The sequence below is a fragment of the Eulemur rufifrons genome, chromosome 20 (assembly GCF_041146395.1).
Source record: "Eulemur rufifrons isolate Redbay chromosome 20, OSU_ERuf_1, whole genome shotgun sequence".
Lineage (NCBI taxonomy): Eukaryota > Metazoa > Chordata > Mammalia > Primates > Lemuridae > Eulemur > Eulemur rufifrons.
In genome coordinates this window covers 6,415,565-6,436,664 of record NC_091002.1, presented here as the reverse complement: position 1 = coordinate 6,436,664, position 21,100 = coordinate 6,415,565, and the positions used below count along the sequence as shown (strand labels likewise).

Sequence of the window (21,100 nt, the reverse complement as noted above, 5' to 3'; positions counted from 1 at the left end):
TTCGCTTGGCTAAACCGTCGTGGGTTATTCAGTGGCGCGTTTGTTGACAATAGTAAAGACCTGAAATATTTCTACCCGGTGACTGCTTGCTTCTGGTTGAAGCACTGGGTTGATCATATCCAGAGATTGATTCCTGCGTGCTTGGTAAGTGCTAATTGAATCACCGAGGTAAATATTTAGTTGATTCTTTTAAAAGACTGCTGTATTTATTTCTAATTTCTTAACGTACGAAGGGCAGGGAAAAGAGGCTGCTTAGCCAGATAGTGTCTTGGGTTTATTTGGCTCCATTTACTGTCAATTAAAAACAACTGTTGTTACATAAAACGTCATGTAAACCATTATATCTTTGGAAAAAAATAAGATTTTTTCTTGTTAATTAGGTTTTCATTACTGCTACAGTTTTTAAGGAAATACTCTAATTGCTTATATTTATCTTAAACATTGCAGCTACAACTACCTTTCAGTTAGCCTCCTCACAAATATGTGGTATTTGTATGTCTTCCTTTTAAAATTACAATCGTCTTTATTTGCGGTCTAATACCTGTTTTCTGTCCCCCAGGAGGAATCATAGATTCTAAAAGTATTTTTTTCCTTCTCTATGGACTTAATGTGAAACTAGTTTTGTTTCTGTTTGGATTTGCTTTCTAAAAATCAACACCATAAACCCGTATCAGATATTAAAAAATAGGGTAAACCATGAGTTGTGGAAATGACTTCGTGGGAACATTAAAAAAAATCGGTTATCCTAAAGCTGATAGTCTTAATGGAGAAGATTTTGACTGGTTGTTTGAGACTGTTGAAGATGCATCATTTTTGAAGTGGTTTTGTGGGAATGTGAATGAACAGAATGTATTGTCTGAAAAAGAATTGGAAGCTTTTAGCATTCTTCAAAAATCAGGCAAGCCCATCCTAGAAGGGGCAGCATTGGATGAAGTTCTTAAAACCTGTAAAACTTCAGAATTGAAGACACTTAGATTGGGTGACAAAGAGCTGGAGAAATTAGAGACTGAGGTTCAAACTCTGCAGAAATTAAAGAACCTAAAAATTCAACGACGTAACAAATGCCAATTGATGGCTTCAGTAACTAGCCACAGATCTCTGAGGTTAAATGCTAATGAAGAACCTACTAAAAAGCTGAAGCAGAGTCAAGGAATTCTAAATGCAGTGAATGCTAAGATCAATAATGAACTTCAGGCTCTTACTGATGGAGTTACAAAGTTGATGATGTTCTTCAGGCAATCTAATTTGGGTCAAGGGACAAATCCACTGGTGTTTTTATCTCAGTTTTCTTTGGAAAAGTACCTAAGTCAGGAAGAGCAAAGCACAGCAGCATTAACCTTATATACCAAAAAACAGTTCTTTCAGGGTATACATGAAGTAGTTGAAAGTTCAAATGAAGAAAATTTTCAACTTTTAGATATACAAACACCATCTGTTTGTGATAATCAAGAAATCCTTGAGGAGAGACGACTAGAGATGGCCAGGCTGCAGCTGGCATACATTTGTGCTCAACATCAGTTAATTCACTTGAAAGCAAGTAATTTGAGCATGAAGTCAAGTATCAAATGGGCAGAGGAGAATCTCCATAGCCTAACCAGCAAGGTAAACATACGATATGAGACTGGATTCATATTTTAATTGTTGTTAGGAATGGAAGATATGATATTGCCATTAAAGTACTTTAGAATGGAGGGTATAATAAGAAACTACAATTTTTTGATTTTCTCTTTGTTCAGTGCTTATTTGTGATATGTGTTTTCATGCAAATAAATCCACACATTAATGGAGGGCAGAAATGGATATTATAACCCAAACCACATTATCTAGTTTATTTTAAACAAGAGTGCTTTAATTTGCATTCTGAATTTGAAATTTGTGTTAATTCAGATAAGACTGAACTGAGGTTTGTTTTTTTTTTATGATGTGGGTAGAGACTAATTGCTTTTTTGTGGGTTTTCTGTCTTGTTTGCTCTAACCAGAGCATGGTGCTAATGAAGTCAAAGGTCCAGGTTCAGTGGACTGAAACCCTGATTCCTTGTTGAGAATGAGCAGATATCCATCTGCACTCTTGGAAAGCTTGCTTGGTAAAGTACCCACTAGATAGTTGAGTAAAAGTGTAATTTTTCTGAGTCTGAATACCAGCACCAAGTTAGTTACTATAACTAACACAAGCTTTGGAATAAATATGTAGGAAGTCTAGAAATTCTGTAGAAGTACTAAAATCTGACTGACTAGGACCTACTGAGATAATTAGAACTTTTAAGAAAAACTTAAATAGCATACACTTGGATTCAGTGAGTAGTGTGCTAATAATGGTTTTGATTGAGTAAAACAAGCATGATAAGATCTCTGTTTTCATAGCCATTACTGTATATGTCTGATAGTAGTAACAATAAAATGTAGTGTTTCATACTGGCTTTACCCTTGAGTTAGTCCACATTCTTCCTTTTTAAATTGTAATTTTGCTTTATGCTAATATAAAATTAGTTTTTGTTCATTGAGCTTATCTGATCACCTAAAATGGAAAGTGAAAATAATTTTAAGACTGTTTTCGGTTTAGACCTACAGTTTGAAATGTAATTGCTTTTCTTTGTGTAGGCTGTTGGCAAAGAAAATTTGGATGCTAAAATTTCTAGCTTGAGCAGTGAGATTATGAAACTTGAAGAACAAATCACTCATATAAAAGACAAAAGTTTGCCTGCTGTGGTAAAAGAGAATGCCCAGTTATTGACTATGCCAGTCGTAAAGGGAGATTTTGATCTGCAGATTGCCAAACAAGATTATTATACAGCAAGGCAAGAGTTAGTTTTAAATCAATTGATAAAGCAAAAGGCATCATTTGAACTTCTACAGTTATTATATGAAATTGAATTAAGAAAGCATTGGGACATACATCATCAACTTGAAAATTTGGTTCAAGAACTTAGTCAAAGTAACATGCTCTACCAGCAATTAGAAATGTTACCAGATCCATCAGTCTCTCAGCAGATAAATCAAAGGAATACCATTGATACCAAGGATTATTCTACTCATAGGTATGTATGCTTTATTGTTTCTTTAGTAATTTTTTTCTTTTGTTTTTGTAAAATACCTAGAGAGTTTGATTTAAAATTGTGGAAGTTTTAAAAATTCTTTGCACTCTGCTTTTGGCCTTTCTGTTCTTTTCCACTTTTCTTTTATGTGCTTTCTTTTCCTTTTTAAATTTTTGCTCCCTTTTCCATTCATGTTAGATCTGAAAGTAGCTCCTTTAGAGCTGAGGGTGGATGAGTGGGGTGGAAGAATTAGTATATACAAAGTTTTATTCCGCTTTAGGTGTCATTATTTACATACCTGATTTTAGATTTGGGGCAAGAAGTTCGAATACAGCTTAGTAGAGAAGGTATTGCTGGGCAGGGAACTGACTGCATTTAGAGAAGGTGGCAGTAGACAGGGGAGAAGACCTCATTTCTGTCTAGTCAGGTGAGTCATTGAGAATGAATGCTAGCTCTCAAGCTTTTTCTGTATGTCTAAGCAGTTGATGATACAGGGATACTGAAATTGGAGAGCTAAAATAGTCTAAAACCTTATGAATCTGGATCCTACTTCTGATTTTTCTCCAGGACTAGGGTAAAATTATCTAATTCTTTTGTTTTCTTATTAAAGAAATGAGGGACCTGGATAGAGCTGCCTCATTGTATAATTTCAGGGGCTGCCATTGACTTGATCTATGTGAATGGTGCCCCCTAGAATTGTGTAGTTACATCCCCATAGACCATAATTGGCAGCCCTGGGCTTGCACCAGTGTTATGAAGTCTGTTACAACTTGTTAAAATACATTTTTTTAATTCTGAAGAAAAAAGCAGTCTCTTTTTATCAGATGTGTGTGGAAGGTGCTGCCTCGGATTTTTCTTTTTGCCCTGTAGGATGATGAAGTTTTCTACTATTAATGTTTGAAGGTTTTGTGTTCTGCTTTTTGTTTTTTAAGAGACAGGGTCTCACTCTCACCCAGGCTGGAGTGCAGTGGCATGATCATTGCTGCAGCCTTCAAACTCCTGGGCTCAAGTGATACCGCCCCTAGCTCAGCCTGCCGATTAGCTGGAACTACAGGCATGTGTCACCATATCCGGCTAATAGTTTGAAGTATTAAAGTGGCCTCATGGCTTATCACGATTTTAATTTGCCAACAAAATACGGACAAGACTGGAATAGCAAGTTTGCTATCATTTATAGCTATTTTTGTAGATCTTCATTGTTTACATTTTATATTTTACATTGTTTTAATTTTACATTTATTTTTACATTGTTTACATTTTTAGTTTTTCTCTTTTAATCCCTCCACAATCCTGTAAAATAGGTAGATATTAAGATGTAGAAATTAAGTCTCAGAGATTGATTTACCGTAGGTGTCACACAATAGAGAACTCAGACCTAGGTCTTCTGTTTCAGATTCATTGCTGGTCCTACTACATCATAGTTATATTCCATGAAATAAGTGTTTTCCTGGGAGGATCTCTGAAATGTGCTTTGTGTGAAGTAGGTTAATGGCAAAGTCAAGAAAAATTTTACATCTAAAACTAAATACTGGCCGGGCGCGGTGGCTCACGCCTGTAATCCTAGCTCTCTGGGAGGCCGAGGTGGGCGGATCGTTTGAGCTCAGGAGTTCGAGACCAGCCTGAGCAAGAGCGAGACCCCATCTCTACTAAAAATAGAAAGAAATTATATGGACAGCTAAAAATATATATAGAAAAAATTAGCCGGGCATGGTGGTGCATGCCTGTAGTCCCAGCTACTCGGGAGGCTGAGACAGGAGGATCGCTTGAGCTCAGGAGTTTGAGGTTGCTGTGAGCTAGGACGCCACGGCACTCACTCTAGCCTGGGCAACAGAGTGAGACTCTGTCTCAAAAAAAAAAATAAATAAATAAAAAAATAAAACTAAATACTGACATAGTAATACAGTGAGAATGGCTTCAGTTGCTTGATTTTAGCAGTGTAGATATTTTTATAAGTTATTATTTAACTATCCCCACAAATGCCCCGATACAGTGGATTGTAATTTTGAAAACTGTACTTGAGAATTTTTTCCTGTAATTTTTATTTTTATTATATTTTAGGCTTTATCAACTTTTAGAGGGAGAGGATAAGAAAAAAAAATTGTTTATAACTCATGGAAACCTGGAGGAAGTGGCCAAGAAATTGAAACAGGATGTTTCTTTTGTACAAGATCAGTTGGCAATATCTGCTCAAGAACATTCATTCTTTCTGTCCAAACTGAATAATGATGTGGACATGCTCTGTGATGCATTGTATCAAGGAGGAAATCAGCTTTTGCTTAGTGATCAGGTGGGTGTTTGCCATTGTAGTTAAAAATGCTTTAGAAAATAATATTTGTTGTAAAATATATTAAAATGTTAACATAAGGAAAATATTACCCCAAACCCATTGCCCCAAAATAAAATTTATTTTTTATATCTCCTAACTTTTGTTCACATGTAAATACATTTTTCAGATAGTTTTGATGAGTGTGTACAGAATTTTAAAAATTTATAAAATTTTCCAGGCACACATGTAATGTTTGTGTTAAGTATTTAAAAAAAATAGTAAATCTCCCATTTTTTTTCCGTTTAGCAAATACAGGATTGCCTTTATATCTTTAAAATCCTCTATGTATACTTACTGATACATGCTCCTCCTAATAGAATTCTCTGCTTCTTCAAAGAGTAACTAGTATGCTTGATTTTGTTTACCATGTGCTTGCTTTTATTTATAGTTTTATTACACATATATCCTAGACTGTATATTTAGTTTTATATGTATCTGAACTTTATTTACATGGTATTATTCTGTATGCATTTTTCAGTAACTTGCTTGTTTTTTAACATGTTTTTAAGACTCATCCACGTTGATAAAGCTATATTTCATTCATAGTTTTCTCTTTTATATAGTTAATATTCCATTATATGAAATTCTTTTTTTGGACAGAGTCTCACTCTGTTGCCCAGGCTAGAGTGAGTGCCGTGGCATCAGCCTAGCTCACAGCAACCTCAAACTCCTGGGCTCAAGCGATCCTCCTGTCTCAGCCTCCCGAGTAGCTGGGACTACAGGCATGCACCACCATGCCCGGCTAATTTTTTCTATATATATTTTTAGCTGTCCATATAATTTCTTTCTATTTTTAGTAGAGATGGGGTCTCGCTCTTGCTCAGGCTGGTCTCGAACTCCTGAGCTCAAACGATCCGCCCACCTCGGCCTCCCAGAGAGCTAGGATTACAGGCGTGAGCCACCGCGCCCGGCCCATTATATGAAATTCTAATAGCCAGGAGTAGTGACATGTGACTGTAGTCCCAGCTACTTAGGAGGCTGAGATGGGAGGATTGCTTGAGCCCAGGAGTTCGAGGTTGCAGTGAGCAGTGATCGTGCCCTCTAGCCTGGGCGACAGAGCGAGAGACTCTGTTTCAAAAAAACCCCAAGCAAAACAAAAAAGAAATTCCACAATATAATTATCTGTTCTGTTGACAGACATTTAGGTTATTTCCAGTTTTTGCTACTGTAGATCATTACTGCTATGGATAGTCTTTTTGAATGCCTCACACTTGCACAGTTCTAATTTCTCTACATCTTTGCTAACACTTGTTATTTTCTGTGATTTTTAAAAATAGTAGCCATCTTAATGGTGTGAAGTGATATCTGTGATTTGTTTTTTAACAGATCTCCCATTACTGATTATGTCTTCTTGGTCTTTTAGTGAGAGAATTGTGTAAAAATCTCCACTATGATGGTGGATTTGAAAATTTCTTCAGGTAGTTCTATGTCAGTTTTTTTATGTATTTTGAGTCTATAAGTTATATCCAAGTTTAAAATTGTAGTGAATTATTATCCTGGTAGTTTTTAAATTGAGGTGAATCAAAGTATTAAGTGTTACATAATGGCCTTCTCTAGTCCTATAATGCATTTTGTCTTGATACTCTTTTGTCTAATATTAGTATTCTTTTGCCATCTTTTTTTTAGTAAGTAATTGCAAAGCAAGGCATATAGTTTTCTTTTTTTTCCTTTTTTTGTTTTGTTTTGTTTTACACTTTTCCAATAAGTTATTAGTTAAGTCATGATTCAGGGTCCCAGGGTAGGGATCATCATGTACCCAGGTCCCTCTTTACCACACTGGGAAAAAGATGGAGGACAGAGAGGTGGGGTGGGGCCAGTTCAGATCTTCCCAGGAAACATACCTTCTGCCTAGTGGTTGTCTCTAGCTGAGACCAGGATATGGGGCAAAGGAACTTATACCAGTACCATTCGCATATAGAGACATCACTCCCTTTAGCAGTCATTGCCTTCTCACAGCAGTGAGAAGTCCGAGTAGTTATGCCAACAGTTCATGGTCTGGTTCTGGCTGGGAAAATGGCCATCAAAAGGCTCAGTCCACAGGCTGGGTGTGGTGGCTCATGCCTGTAATTCTAGCACTCTGGGAGGCTGAGGCAGGAGGATCACTTGAGCTTAGGAGTTCCAGACCAGCCTGAGCAAGAGCAAGACCCTGTCTCTACTAAAAATAGAAAAATTAGCTGGGTATGGTGGCACACGCCTGTAATCCTAGCTACTTGGGAAGCTGAGGCAGGAGAATTGCTTGAACCCAGGAGTTTGAGGTTGCTGTGAGCTAGGCTGACACCACTGCACTCTAGCCCAGGTGACAGAGTGAAACTCTGTCTCAAAAAATAGAGGCAGGCAGTCCTGTAGTTCTTGATTTTGATTGTGATGTCTTCTACTGTGGTGCTGACTCCTAATGACACCCTGATGCAGCTGGCAGCTCAGTGTGACCCTCAGCAAAGACTGCAGTTTTCTTTTTACTTACATATCTTTTGTATTCTTTTTACTTAGCATTATGAAATAAACATTTTCACTCTCTAAATAGTTTTCTTAATTTTTAATGTTGCAATACTCTTGATTTAATTACTATGCCATAATTTCTGTGACCTAGCCATCACTGTTGGACGTTTTGGTAATCTTCATTTTTTCTTTTGTTTGTTCTTGAACAACATTGTGTGTATCTTTGTGTATATAGCTTTTTGTTGTTGGATACTTTCATTCACATACATTCTTGGAAGTAGGATCATTGGAATCTTTGGGGGGGTCTGGGGTATACATTATTTTTGCCTTTGATGGTTTTTATTTTTCATACTTATTAGAAAAGATCTTTTAGGTATAGACAGACATAGATTTTTATCATATCATTCTTTTGAATGTACGTTACAAGGAAAAAATAAGCCAATTAAAATGGCTAGGGTATTTCTAAAGCTTTACATTCAGTATCTGATTCTTCTAAATTATTTTTTAATTCAAAGTTGTCTATGTTTTCCCACACTGTACATCAAGAATATTGGTAAGAAAGCATTTCTTAAGAGTACCTGGTTAGAAACAATCACATGATACTCTTAGTTAAGATGCATCTTAATTTCAGGTGTGTTTACCAAGTTTTTCTCAAAGGAGACCACTAAATGTAGGTAAAGTTGAAATTACTTAATTTTTTTTAAAAGTGTAGTTTAAGAAGTACTGCTCTGTGAATTATCATTTATGACAGGTCTTAAGCGGTCATTCTTAAACTTGTACATTAGAGTCACCAGGGAGCCTGTCGAAATGCAGGTTCCTAGCTCTGTCACAGACATTGAGCAATTTGGTCTCGAGTGGGGTGCAGGAATCTATATTCATAACAACCACCCCTTGTGATTACGATGTTCATCGACCATGCTGAGAAGCTATGGAAGGTTGAAAGTAGTTAACAGCTACAGATTTTCTGAGAATCTCTTTGGTGATACTGGCTAAAATTTATGAGTAGAATGCTTGATTAGAAAGCTATGGAAACTCGTTAATAGCCTGGTTTAAATGCTAGAAAGTAAGGAACTTGAATTCACTAAATGTGAAAGATCCAGCATGCCTAGGTTCTTGAGTAGGAGAATGACATGATAAGTCAGGATGGTTTTGTTGAATGTCACATGTAATTCTGTCTTGTAAAGACAATATGAAAAAAAGAAAAATGGAGATTTTTCTTGGGGTAATTCTTTTTTGTTGGTTTTAATTTCCAGGCTTTCTTCGTAACTTCTATGTCTAGAGTGAACAGAAATTAGGCTAAAACAACATTTAGTTAATTAAGCAGAATATAAATTCCATGAGGGAGACTTTGTTCCTTCTTGTATCCATGGTCTTTAAAACAGTGCTTGGCACATGGTAGGCATTCAGTAATTGTTGAATAAATGAATACATAGAACAGTTTACATGCCAAGTACTCTTCAGGAAGTAAGAGTTTGCTTTGAATCACTTAAAATTACCTATCAAAAGTTGTTGCAATTACTTTTACACAGAATTTATATTATATATATTATGGATTTTTAATTGAGGTCTATTTGTTGCTAAAATTTCGGAAAGTTATTAAATCATTTAGAGTCTTTCCATGTAAATTACATTTTAAATTTATAATTAGTGTTAGGAATAAATTTCTTGAATTAAAAGCATTTTTATTTTCCTCTTTTAGGAGTTAACAGAGCAGTTTCATCAAATTGAATCTCAACTGAATAAGCTAAATCATCTCCTTACTGATATTCTGGCTGATGTGAAGACAAAAAGAAAAATTTTGGCAACTAATAAATTGCATCAAATGGAAAGAGAATTATATGTATATTTTTTAAAAGATGAAGATTATCTGAAAGATATTGTGGAGAATTTAGAAACCCAATCAAAGATTAAGCCTATTGGTCTTGAAGATTGAAAATTCCTAAAAACTGAATCTTTACTATATATGCCATATATTGTATACATACGAGGAGAATATATCTAATAAACACTACTAAATTTTTAAATTTGAGACCAATGGAATATTTCATTTAATGAATTCAAGTATTTTATCAGTTTGTTTTTTTCGCTTATATAAGATGTTGGTTCAAATTACCAGTGCTTCTTATGACTTGAACATTTGCTTAGTGGCACTTAGTCCTGGTAATTTTTTACCTATAGGGAAAAAGCAGTATTATATAATGCAAGTATTTTTTAATACAGTTAATCTGTCCTCTGCTATTTTTTTAGAAATAGAAATTTTCTGCTGTTAAAAAATTTGTGGAACTTTGGGTCAGCATTTTAAAATCTGTAGACCTTAATATGCAAAATCACCAGGTCCCCTCATATTTGACTATAAAGTAAGATTCTGCTGCTCAAACTATATTTCTCCATAATTCCCTGCTTGGGACTTTGAGACAGTTGGACTGTTCCTACTTACACCACAGAGTATTAGGGTTCCACTGGCTATGATTCATTTTACAGGCTGGGTTCTGGGGACTCAAAGTTTCTATAAGACAGATCTTAGTAGTACTTTGACGTTAGTGTGACTTACAATCGTAGATGACTTTCAAATGAAATTTAAAATTTGTGTTTCAAAATTCTGTAAAGGTGGTTGCTCAAAGGATGTGTATGTTATTTCAATCAGTTTTTTAGGAGCAAAAATACTAAATGTTGTATTGTATTTAATGTGACAGAGTAGTCTATGGACAATTAGAAGTTATTTTAAGAGTTGGTATAAAATAATTTGAGGTAGCTTATCACTTATTACATCAGATGCTTCTTGAGTACCCAGTTTATACATGGCCTGTGGTAAATATCATGTGAGCTTTACAAAGATGTTCAAGAATATTCCTCTCCTGCCTGTAATATGGAATGCCAATCTAAATACAACACAGATCATGTTTATGGAATTTTTTGTCTATAACTATCAGAAAATAAGCATGCTTAGGTGACATATGAACCCTACTGGTTTTTGTAATCCATTAAACAAAAATGTTTTGCCAGTTACATTTGTGTGTTACTTAAAAATTTATTAAGTAAACCTTAATATACTTGAAAAATTTGTAGCAATAAATTTTGTCTAAGGTTTTTTACTATCAGATTCTTCTCACTTGAGTGACATTTTTAATTGATTTTTTTCCCTGTTCTATCTTGGGATTGAAAATTTGCTTTTCTTCAATAATGTGGAAAAATATGTCACTTGATTTTCTGGTTTGTGGTAGTATATTTTGTGTAAGTTAGTGCCAGATATGTGTGACCAGATGCTTGACGATTTTTATTGTCCCCACCCAGACTTTCACCTGCTCAGCCCAGGGGCCAGTAGGGCCGAGCAATGCAAGGATGGTATTTGTGTGTCTGCCACAATTAGCCAAGTCAGTTATAATTGTTGTGTTATTAAATTCATGTATTTGAAGATTTAATACCAGCTGTTTTTCAAACCCCTGGAAATATTTGAGTAAATTGCTTGCTTCAGAATTGTTAACTGGAAAATAATTCTCTGTTTACCGTGGTACTCCAATTGAGCCTCTAGCTATTTTGCTTTCTTCTTGCTATTCTATCTGTATTATGGGATGATTGATACCTATTTCCTGTGGTTATTAATATAGACTTGTTAAGTGAAAGTCTCAGTACATAAATTTTCAAATAATTGTTTCTTGTTTTGAAGTCTCAAAGTTAATAATGTGGGTATTTATCTTATGTTGCTCTTACATTTAGGATTTTATGAAAATGGAAAATTATGAGGCATTTGTAGGCTTTGATCTCTCTAAGACTCCGCTGTCCAGTGTTGCTCAGAAAATTATGTCTGCTATGCATTCAGATGATTTAGTGGATTCTGAGAACTGGGGAGAGAGTACAAAGAGTAAGTAATTTTTATGAACCTTTCTATCTTTTGTTACCTTGAATGTTAATTCTTAAGGCTAAGAATTGAAAATGAAATGTATGTGTCAAAATTACTCCATAGAACTTTACACTATGTAAAGTTCCATGCTTGCAGAAAAATGAAGCCCCGCTCCTGCTCCTTTTACTCTCATTCAGTGCTGACTGAGCTTCTCACTAGATTTCATGTTTCCTTAACCTTACTGCTTTAAAAATGTAATACTCTTGCTTGTTCCAGGCATCTCTGTCAAACATTCCCTTAGAATCTGGACCAGGTATTTTAGTATCCTCAAAAGAGATGGGCTCTTTCACAGTGCCTCGTGCTTCAACCTTGCCTCTCAGGTCATTGAATGTATACGTAGTATCTGCTATTGTATGCGGTGAACAAGAGAAGTGTTTTTGACAGTACCTGCCATAGAAATGTATAAACTCTTAGGTGGCAAAGATCAGTGGATCATTGTGGATGTGTTTATTGATGTGTAACATGAAAGCAGTGACATGCTCACAAATGTCACTGAAATGATTGTAACATCAGAGTGTTTTTTTTGTTTTTCTTTTTTTGCAACTAGTAAAGTAGTTTTTATTTTGCATTTATGAATCTGGACCAATAATTTGTGGTTTGTTTCTTTTCCTACAAAGTAAGTTATAAGTGAATGAGATATAATTGAATAATTAAATTGAGATGAAATAATTGAGTGTTGCCAACTATTAGCACAAAAGCTCTTATAAACAGTTTCTTGATTAAGTTATAGTAGCACTAAACATTTTTTTCTGTTCACACTCAATCATCTGTTGCTTATATGCCTTAATAGAAGTCATTAATAAATTGCTAAGAAGTTTTGGTTGTGGTCTGTCTACCTAGTGATTCATAATGTTTTAAAGAAAGATAAATATGTAAATGTTATTCTTTAATATCCCCTCTGTACCTCCTAAAAATACTATTAATTGCTAGGTATATAGCCCAGACCCCAAATCATGTATTATTCCATATATTTTTTAAAATAGAGCAATGTGCACATGACAGGTAGAAATATGCTTCCCTTCAAAAACTAAGAATAATGAAATGCCTCTGGTAGCTATTACTATAACATGAATCTCTGATGAAAAATTTATTTATGGCAATCAGCCCATCTCATGTAAATTCTTTTGTCATTCTTCTAAAATACCCTATTGAAATCTTCGTTTTTGTTAAGGTTATTGAGAAGACCATGGAAAAAGATACTTTTACTTTCTCTCAGGTGTTCTTGGATTCAGAAAAATAGTGGAATTTTCATAAGGTTTCTATATTATCTATTGCTGCATAACACCATTACTGCAGACTTACTGGCTTAAAACAACACATTTATTTATTATTGTGCAGTTTCTGTGAGTCAGGAGCCTGGGCATGGCTGGGTCCTCTGCAAGCCTACAATCTGGGTGTCAGCCAAGGCTGGGGTCTCATCTGAGGCTCAAATGGAGAAGTTTTCTCTTCCAAGCTCACACTTTAGTTCCTTGCTGGCTTTCAGACTGAGGGCCTCAGTTTCTCTGGCTGTTGGCTAGAGGCTGCCCTCAGTTCCTATCATGTCGTCCTCTCCATAGGCAACCTATAGTATGGTAACTTGCTTTTCTTTTTTTTTTTTTTTTTTTTTTTTCCTTTTTTGAGACAGTCTCACTCTGTTGCCCAGGCTAGAGTGCCATGGCATCAGCCTAGCTTGCAGCAACCTCAAACTCCTGGGCTCAAGCAATCCTACTGCCTCAGCCTCCTGAGTAGCTGGGACTACAGGCACGCACTACCATGCCCGGCTAATTTTTTCTATATGTATTTTTAGCTGTCCAGCTAATTTCTTTCTTTCTTTCTTTTTTTTTTTTTTTTTAGTAGTAGAGATGGAGTCTCAGGCTGGTCTCAAAATGGTAACTTGCTTTTTCAGAGCTAGTAAGAGTCTCCCTAGCAAAACTGATAGTTACAGTCTTATGTAATCACATCCATCCTGCCACCTTTGCTGTGTTCTGTTGGTTAGAAACCAATTAGTCCCACCCTCACTCAAGGGGGGAAGGGGTGACACAAGGCACGTATACCAAGAGGCCAGGATCATGGGGCCACCCGTAGCATCTACCACAGATTCGTACCAGTTATTTATTCATTTTCATTCATTCATTTATAAGAGGCAGGGTCTCTGCTCTCTAAGCTGGAGTACAGTGGAGCTCACTATAGCCTAGAACTCCAGCCAGTTTTATTCTTATATGATTCTAAATTACCGTTGGATTGCTGGTGGGTTATTGATAATTGATGCTGAACCTAGAGTCTTAATTAATTCCTGGATTCTTTTTGAATACTGAGCTGTTATTATGTCAGATTCTTACTTCTAAGAAAATTGTTGTAAATCAGCCTTTCATTTCTTTAAGCCCATTTCATACCAAATGAATATTAAAATTGAACTTAGAAATTAATGGAAATAAGTTATAAATATTTGCTTTTACAAATACTTTTTAAGTAAAACCAAATAATATTAAACCTGTGATACTTGTCACTTTGGGGTCTAATTTTTCTAATCTGCTAGACTGACTGAAGTGTCTCAAGATACACATCCAGTAGAGATTGACTTGTTTTATTTTCTTGAAACAAGCATAGATCTTTATTTAAAAAACCTTTTGCCATGAAAAAAACGTTAAGAATGCTGAAACTTAAAATATAGCTTAATGAGTTAATATAAGAGAATATCCATGTAACTACCACTTACATTGCCAACAGCTCAACATTTACTTTTCTATTAAAATCCTCTCCCTGCTTAAAAGTAACCATTATCCTGACTTTTATGGCAACCACTTCCTAATCATGGGCATTTTACATTGTCCTGAAGAAATTTTGGCAGAGATTACTTGTCCACCACTTCGGAATTCAATATTCCCTTCTGAAGGCACATGATTACACTACATGGCTCAGTCTTCTATCAGGTATGACCAAGTGGCCAGGTTCTGTCAGTGGCACTTGAGCTCAAGTGGTGTGTGCCTTTTCTGGGGTATACCTGAAGACCTCTGACTTGCTTCCTCTCTGGCTTCTTTCCTTCCCATCAGTTGGAATCTGAAATGAATTTTCTCCAACCCTGCAAATGATAACATTGTCCTGCAGAATTATGGAATAACATGCTAGAAGAATCCTGGGCCATAAGTATTACAACTTCATGAAGCAGCTATACCACCAGCTGAGACCATTCAGTATAGAATAGAGAAAGAAAGAAACTTTTTGTTCTTTAAGCCATTGTATTGTTGGGTCTGTTGTGACTGCAGCTTAGCTTTTTACCTTCACTCATATATCTTTACACTATATCAGAATTGGGTTCATCTGACCTAAATTTTCTTTTTCTTTTTCTTTTTTTTCTTTTTTTTTTTTAAGACAGAGTCTCACTCTGTTGCCCAGGCTAGAGTGCCATGGCATCAGCTTAGCTCTCAGCAACCTCAAACTCCTGGACTCAAGCAATCCTTCTGCCTCAGCCTCCCGAGTAGCTGGGACTACAGGCATGCGCCACCATGCTTGGCTAATTTTTTCTATATATTTTTTAGTTGTCCAGATAATTTCTTTCTATTTTTTTTTTTTTGGTAGAGATGGGGTCTCGCTCTTGCTCAGGCTGGTCTCAAACTCCTGAGCTCAAACGATCCGCCCGCCTCAGCCTCCCAGAGTGCTAGGATTATAGGTGTGAGCCACCGCACCCAGCCTAAATTTTCTTTTTCATTTTATTGTTTCATAATGCTGCCAAAAGTTTTTGGTAAATACTGGGTGAGGAGGAGTTTTCAGGGTTGTCAGCTGACTTGGTGTTATGTATAGGATTATGCATATGTTTATTGGAATATACCTCTATGTTTTGTCTCAGTACCTCCAGAAATTAATATTTTTCTAGCACATGTATTAGAATTCATTTTCATTTTAACTTGGAGCTTAGAGGTGAATGTGGTGTTTTTCTAGTAATATAAAAATATCTTTACAAACATTACAAATCAATACAAGTTTGAGACCCCCAAAGGTAAATATTTTTAAAAATCCGGTTCATTAATGTGAAGCTTGTCTTTATTCTTACCACCTAGAGGAAATAGTTGCAATTTCAGGGACAATACATGAAACTAAATGACAGAGTAGATCTATTGTGATTATATTCATTCTTATCAAGAGCATATAAACATTTTATATTTTTCTGTCAAATAAATGTGAACTTTTTATGTCAGTCACCAAACCTTTCAGTGTCTTAGATTTCAATTCCTACTGCCACTGCCCTAATTTAGGCATTTGAGCCAGCTCGCTTGGGTTTTTGCAGTAGCCTTGTCACTGTCTTTGCCTTCAGTTTATTGCCATTTTGGTCTTCTCTTTTCACCATTGCTAGAAGTAGCTCATCAGCCCTTGTCCTTGCTCTCCACGAAATTTCTCTCTAGAAACATCCCCACATGCTCCCACAAAGTGATCTGGCTTCAGCCTGCCCTCTTTAAGATACATGTTCTACTGTTTTCCCTCTTTCTTTGTGCTCCATTTAGATTTGACTATGACTTCCAGATACATAACACTTTTCTGTCTTCATCCTCTGCTCACCCTTTTCCCTTCTGTCCTTTGCTCTTGAGCACTGAAGTGATAGTGTTTTACAAGGTTCTACTCAAATAATAATTCTTCCATTACCAGAATGCCATATTGGAAGGAAGCTTTGCTTCTGCATTTGATTGATCAATAACTAACTCCCTTTACAGAAGGAACTGTAAAGTAGTTGTTATTTGTGTAATGCTTTAACTCTTGGTGAACTTTGAGCTCTTTGAAGGCAGGGTAAGGCATTCTGCTCATCTTTGAATGCTACCATAGGTGGGCTGCTTGCTCTGTGAATTCACCTCTTAACTGATTTGTAAGTACTGATTTCTACAAACATTGAACACATGAAGGATTTTACTATCTTATGTATGTTGTAAGTATTTTCCTCAACATTTTTGGGGGCTGTCTGTACGACTTTAGGAAGTATTTTTTTTTTTTTTTTTTTTTTTTTTGTTAAAACAAAAACTAAAGTTCATAATTCCACATTTTAGGCTGGGTACAGTGGCTCACGCCTGTAATCCTAGTCCTCTGGGAGGCTGAGGTGGGAGGATCGCTTGAGCTCAGAAGTTTGAGACCAGCCTGAGCAAGAGTGAGACCCTGTCTCTAAAATAAAAAAAAAAAAAAAAAATTCCACATTGTTCTTAAAATTTTTTTACATACTTAACACATCTGTAGCATTTTATATGAAATTGTGAAAGGGTTCATATATACGTCATTAATTTAGGCTTTTTCTTTTTTGCTTGTTGAACCTTCTCTTATTGCTAATCAATGTTAATAACTTAATATGTGCCTTTTATATTTTTATCGATTTCTTTCCATGATTATACAGTCAGGTGCCACATGACAGACCACATACCCAATGGTGGTCCCTTAAGATTTTAATGGAGCTGGAAAAATTCCTATCACCTAGTGACATCATCACCACCATGATGTCATAGCACAAAGCACAATGTGTTACATGTTTGTGGTGATGCTGGTGTAAACAAATCTATGCTGCCAGTCATATGTTAATAAAAATATAGCACATACAATTATATATAGTACATAATACTTGAGAGTAAGCTACTATGTTATTGGTTTATGTATATACTGTACTTTTAATCATTATCTTAGAGTGTACTCTTGCTTATTAAAAAAAGAAGCCAGCTTCAGGTAAGTCCTTCAGAAGGTATTCCAGAAGAAGTCATTGTTAAAAGGAGATGACAGCTCCATGCATGTTAAGACCTTCCAATGGAACAGGATGTGGAGGTGGAAGACAGTGATATTGAGGATCCTTACCTTGTGTAGGCCTAGGCTGGTGTGTGTGTTTGTGTCTTTAGCAAAAAAGTTTAAAAAGTAAAAAAATCTTAAAAATAGAAAAATGTTCATAGAATAAAGATATAAAGAAAAATTGTTTTTATACAGCTTTACAATGTGTTTGTATTTTAAGCTAAGTGTTATTATAGAACAGTCCAAAAGTTAAAAAAATTAAGTGTATAAAGTAAAAAAGTTACACTAATTTTATATTGAAGAAAGGAAAATACAATTTTTATAATTTTAATATACCCTAAGTGTACAGTGTTTGTGAAGTCTACAGGAGTGTACAGTAATATCCTAGGCCTTCACACTCACTGCTCACTTGACTCATCCAGAGTACTTCCACTCCTGCAAATTCCATTCATGGTAAGTGCCATATACAGGTGTACCGTTTTTTATCTTTTAATATTGCATTTTTACTGTACCTTTTCTATGTTTAGATATGTTTTGTGTTAATGGGAAAAAAAAAACCCCAAACTCTCAAATAATTTAAAGGGGTTTATTCTGAGCCAAATGTGTGACCAATGCCCGGGAAACATACCCTTAAGAGGTCTTAAGAAAATGTGCCTGAGGCAGGTGGCTTACAATTTTGTTTTGTTTTGTTTTGTTTTTTTGAGACAAGGTCTCTCTCTGTCTTTCCCGGGCTAGAGTGTAGTAGTGTCATCATAGCTCACTGCAACCTCAAACTCCTGGACTCAAGTGATCCTTCTGTCTCACCTTCCCCAGTAGCTGGGACTACAGGCGCACACTGCCATACCTGTTTAATTAACACATTAACTGCCATGTGAGTTGCATTTAACTCATGCTAGTTTTGAGCCTGGGGCTTCATGAAGCATATATAACTCTCACGTCTCTTCACCTTGGAAGCTGCATGAACTATTTTTCAAGTTGCATGTAAATCACACACAGAAAACAACAAAAAATAACATTTTTCATTAAGTTAGGATCGTTTTGTTTTAGAAGTTTTTCTGTTTTCATAATAAAACACCATGACCCAAGAAAAACTTTTTTTTTCCTACTGTGGCAGTCAGTGTGTTAAAAAAATAAGTTTTTTGTGGAGTTGGAGGTCTTGCTATTGCCTGGGCTGGTCTCCAACTCTTGGGCTCAAGCATTCCTCCCACCTCGGCCTCCTGAAGTGGTGCTAGGCTTACAGGCATGAGCCAGCGCACTCAGCCTACGGTTTGGTTTTATGCATACGTGGAGACAGGAATTACATGTAAAATCATAAATCAATACGTGGAATGTGTACATTGGTTTGGCCCAAAAAGATGGGACATTTCTAAGGATGGGAGCCTTACAGGTTATAGGTGGGTTTAAAGATTCTTTGATTTGTAATTGGTTAAAGAAATGAAGGTTTGCCTACAGGCTGAGAATGTTTTAAGTTAAAATAAGGAAGTTTATTAGACAAGCCACATATACCAAGACTCAAGTGATCTGTTAAGTAAATTGATGACCTGCATGTGTGGTTTAACCGTAGTCTTGCATGGCCTTAGGCCTGTTAATGATTTAATATCTTATAGTTACAAAGAGTAACTCCAAAAGGGAAGGGACATAAGGAGGCATGTCTAACCTCCCTTCTCATGGCCAGCAGCTCAGCCTTATGGTTTTTCTGGAGTTCCCTTGGCAAGAAGGGATCCATTCACTCAGCTGGGTGGCTTAAGATTTTATTTTAGTTCACCCAACAGTGCATTTCTGTGAATGTATCCGTATCCCTGTCCTTAAGTGATGCATGACTAATTATAGCTTGTGTGTATGTGCCTGTGCCAACCAAACCCTCCTCCTCCAGTGGCATTGGCTGAGGGGTTTGTTGCGATGTGTCAGTTCGTTATCTTCAGGCTCAATCTGATCCCCAGGACCATTCGCCAGTAAACTTCCTGCTGACAAATCTGATTCCCAGGAAACGATCTGCTACAGATGGTGCCAGGAGTGGTCTGAGAAAGTAGACATGGGATTTTGGAGTTGGGTCACTCTCAGGCAAGCTGGCACTGATGACTTCATCCCTGGTTGTAGGTGGAATATAAATGTTAGCAGTGCAATTAAAACTTTGGGTAGTTGGGCTTGTCTGGGCTTACCAGTGGAAGCAGCTGCAGGGATTGGTACAATACTGCATATTTGAGAAGTAGGAGGTAGTTGATAATGGAACTGGGTGGCTGTGGCGGGGGATGATAGATCCTTTGGAAAAAGACAAAGCTTGAGGGAAATTAGCAATTAAAGGCTAAATGTGAGAGCCAGAGGGCTTCCTGGCACATAGGCCTAAGACTTAGTCCTCATCACTCCAGAGAAAGTCGAATTCTCAGCCCTGGCAGGTGTGCTACTTCAAGGTCAGGACCTTGATCTGAAAGAAAGGACCCAGACCCTGACATAAAAGATGGGAAGGTTTGGATCGGTGAATTTAAGCCTCTGAGACCTGAACAAGTGGCTACCCCACTGGTGTACCCCAACTTATGCTTGAAAACAATGCAGGGTTGTCTGCTTGGTGGAGAAAACAGTGCAGGGGCTTCTGTCTTGAGAAATAAGGCATGCTCCTCCTTTATTTTGTACTACTTAAAGAAAAGTTTTATTCTGGTGGGGGGAGGAACAGAAAAACCAAAGTTTATAAGCCCACATTTTTCTTAAAATTTGCTTATGTACTTTAACACACATATAAATATCATGTAACATTGCAAAAGGGTTCATATATATATGTTCAGGCTTTTTCTTTTTTGCTGCTGCCTCCTCCCCTCCTGGTCATTAAGTCACAACGTAACCTGGCCAAAAAATGCTGGGCCTCTTCAGGGAGTATATGAGATAGTCCAGTTAGGGGACAGAAACCATATAGTAATTTGAACATGAAGTGTGTAAGGCATTAGCTAGTAATGGGATTAGCTACCAAGGAATAAAGAGAATCCAGTATTAGCAGACACAGGGAACAGCTTCCTCCCTTAGGACTGGAGTTGAGTGCTGAAGGAAGGGACAAATTTAGAAGAGTCACTCCCACCAAGGCTGAGATTCCGACCTTGTCAGAAGGTGTGGATGTAGCCCCATGTATGACTGAGACAGTTGCTGAGGTACATAGACAAGCTGACAAGCTAGAGTTCGCCATGGGGTATCCCTGAGCTCACTGAGAAGCTGGCAGGGACACCTGTGGAACTCAGCAGGAAACTGTCCACAGGGACCTGTTGAAACCAGCTGTGAATGCTGCTGGGGGCCAGGCGCTGTAGGAGCAAGAAGAAAGCATGGGCATGAGAGCCCTTCTCTGGGAGCGTCCCTCCAGCACCCTCTGCTGGCAACATTTAGCATTGTGTCAGGTGGCAAAGCAAGTTTGTTCATACAGGGTCCAGCTCCAGAATAGCAAGCTGTGCATTGGGGTGAATTTGTAGCTAAGAGGCAATAAATTAACTGGCACAGGGATGAAAGACTCTGCTCCAAAGGACCTGCAGGACCTACTGGCATAGACAAGCAGGGCCTGCAAAAGTACCTGTGGGATTGGGTTCTGAGAGTGCTGGGTGAAGGCAGGTGGAACCGAGGTTGGTCAAGGGAGAGTTGATGAATGTGGGATCACTCTTCAGGGACACTTGGCTTGACAGCCTGATGAAGATCCTGAGAAATGGTGCT

General features: G+C 36.9%; 2 protein-coding genes across 2 annotated transcripts in view; both read left to right on the top strand.

The window, feature by feature from the left end:
* Positions 1-685: 685 nt before the first annotated feature.
* HAUS3 (HAUS augmin like complex subunit 3) lies at positions 686-9,727 on the top strand. Its single transcript, XM_069496085.1, has 4 exons — positions 686-1,602; positions 2,599-3,035; positions 5,091-5,319; positions 9,494-9,727. Exons 1-4 carry the CDS (start codon positions 697-699, stop codon positions 9,725-9,727), a joined length of 1,806 nt encoding a protein of 601 aa, XP_069352186.1. The 5' UTR covers positions 686-696.
* A 1,793-nt stretch (positions 9,728-11,520) lies between these two features.
* The window catches only part of POLN (DNA polymerase nu), a 151,881-nt gene continuing 142,301 nt past the window's right edge, over positions 11,521-21,100 (top strand). The window contains exon 1 of the mRNA XM_069496180.1: positions 11,521-11,653. Coding sequence (XP_069352281.1) covers positions 11,521-11,653 — 133 coding nt within the window. The remainder of the gene's footprint in view (positions 11,654-21,100) is intronic.

What these genes read in the sequence shown, in the direction of transcription:
- HAUS3 (XM_069496085.1), top strand. Translation starts at nt 697, where the DNA reads ATGAGTTGTGGAAATGACTTCGTGGGAACATTAAAAAAAATCGGTTAT. An exon ending in TCCATAGCCTAACCAGCAAG is followed by an intron (nt 1,603 to 2,598) that starts GTAAACATACGA and finishes TTCTTTGTGTAG; the next exon opens with GCTGTTGGCAAAGAAAATTT. An exon ending in AGCTTTTGCTTAGTGATCAG is followed by an intron (nt 5,320 to 9,493) that starts GTGGGTGTTTGC and finishes TTCCTCTTTTAG; the next exon opens with GAGTTAACAGAGCAGTTTCA.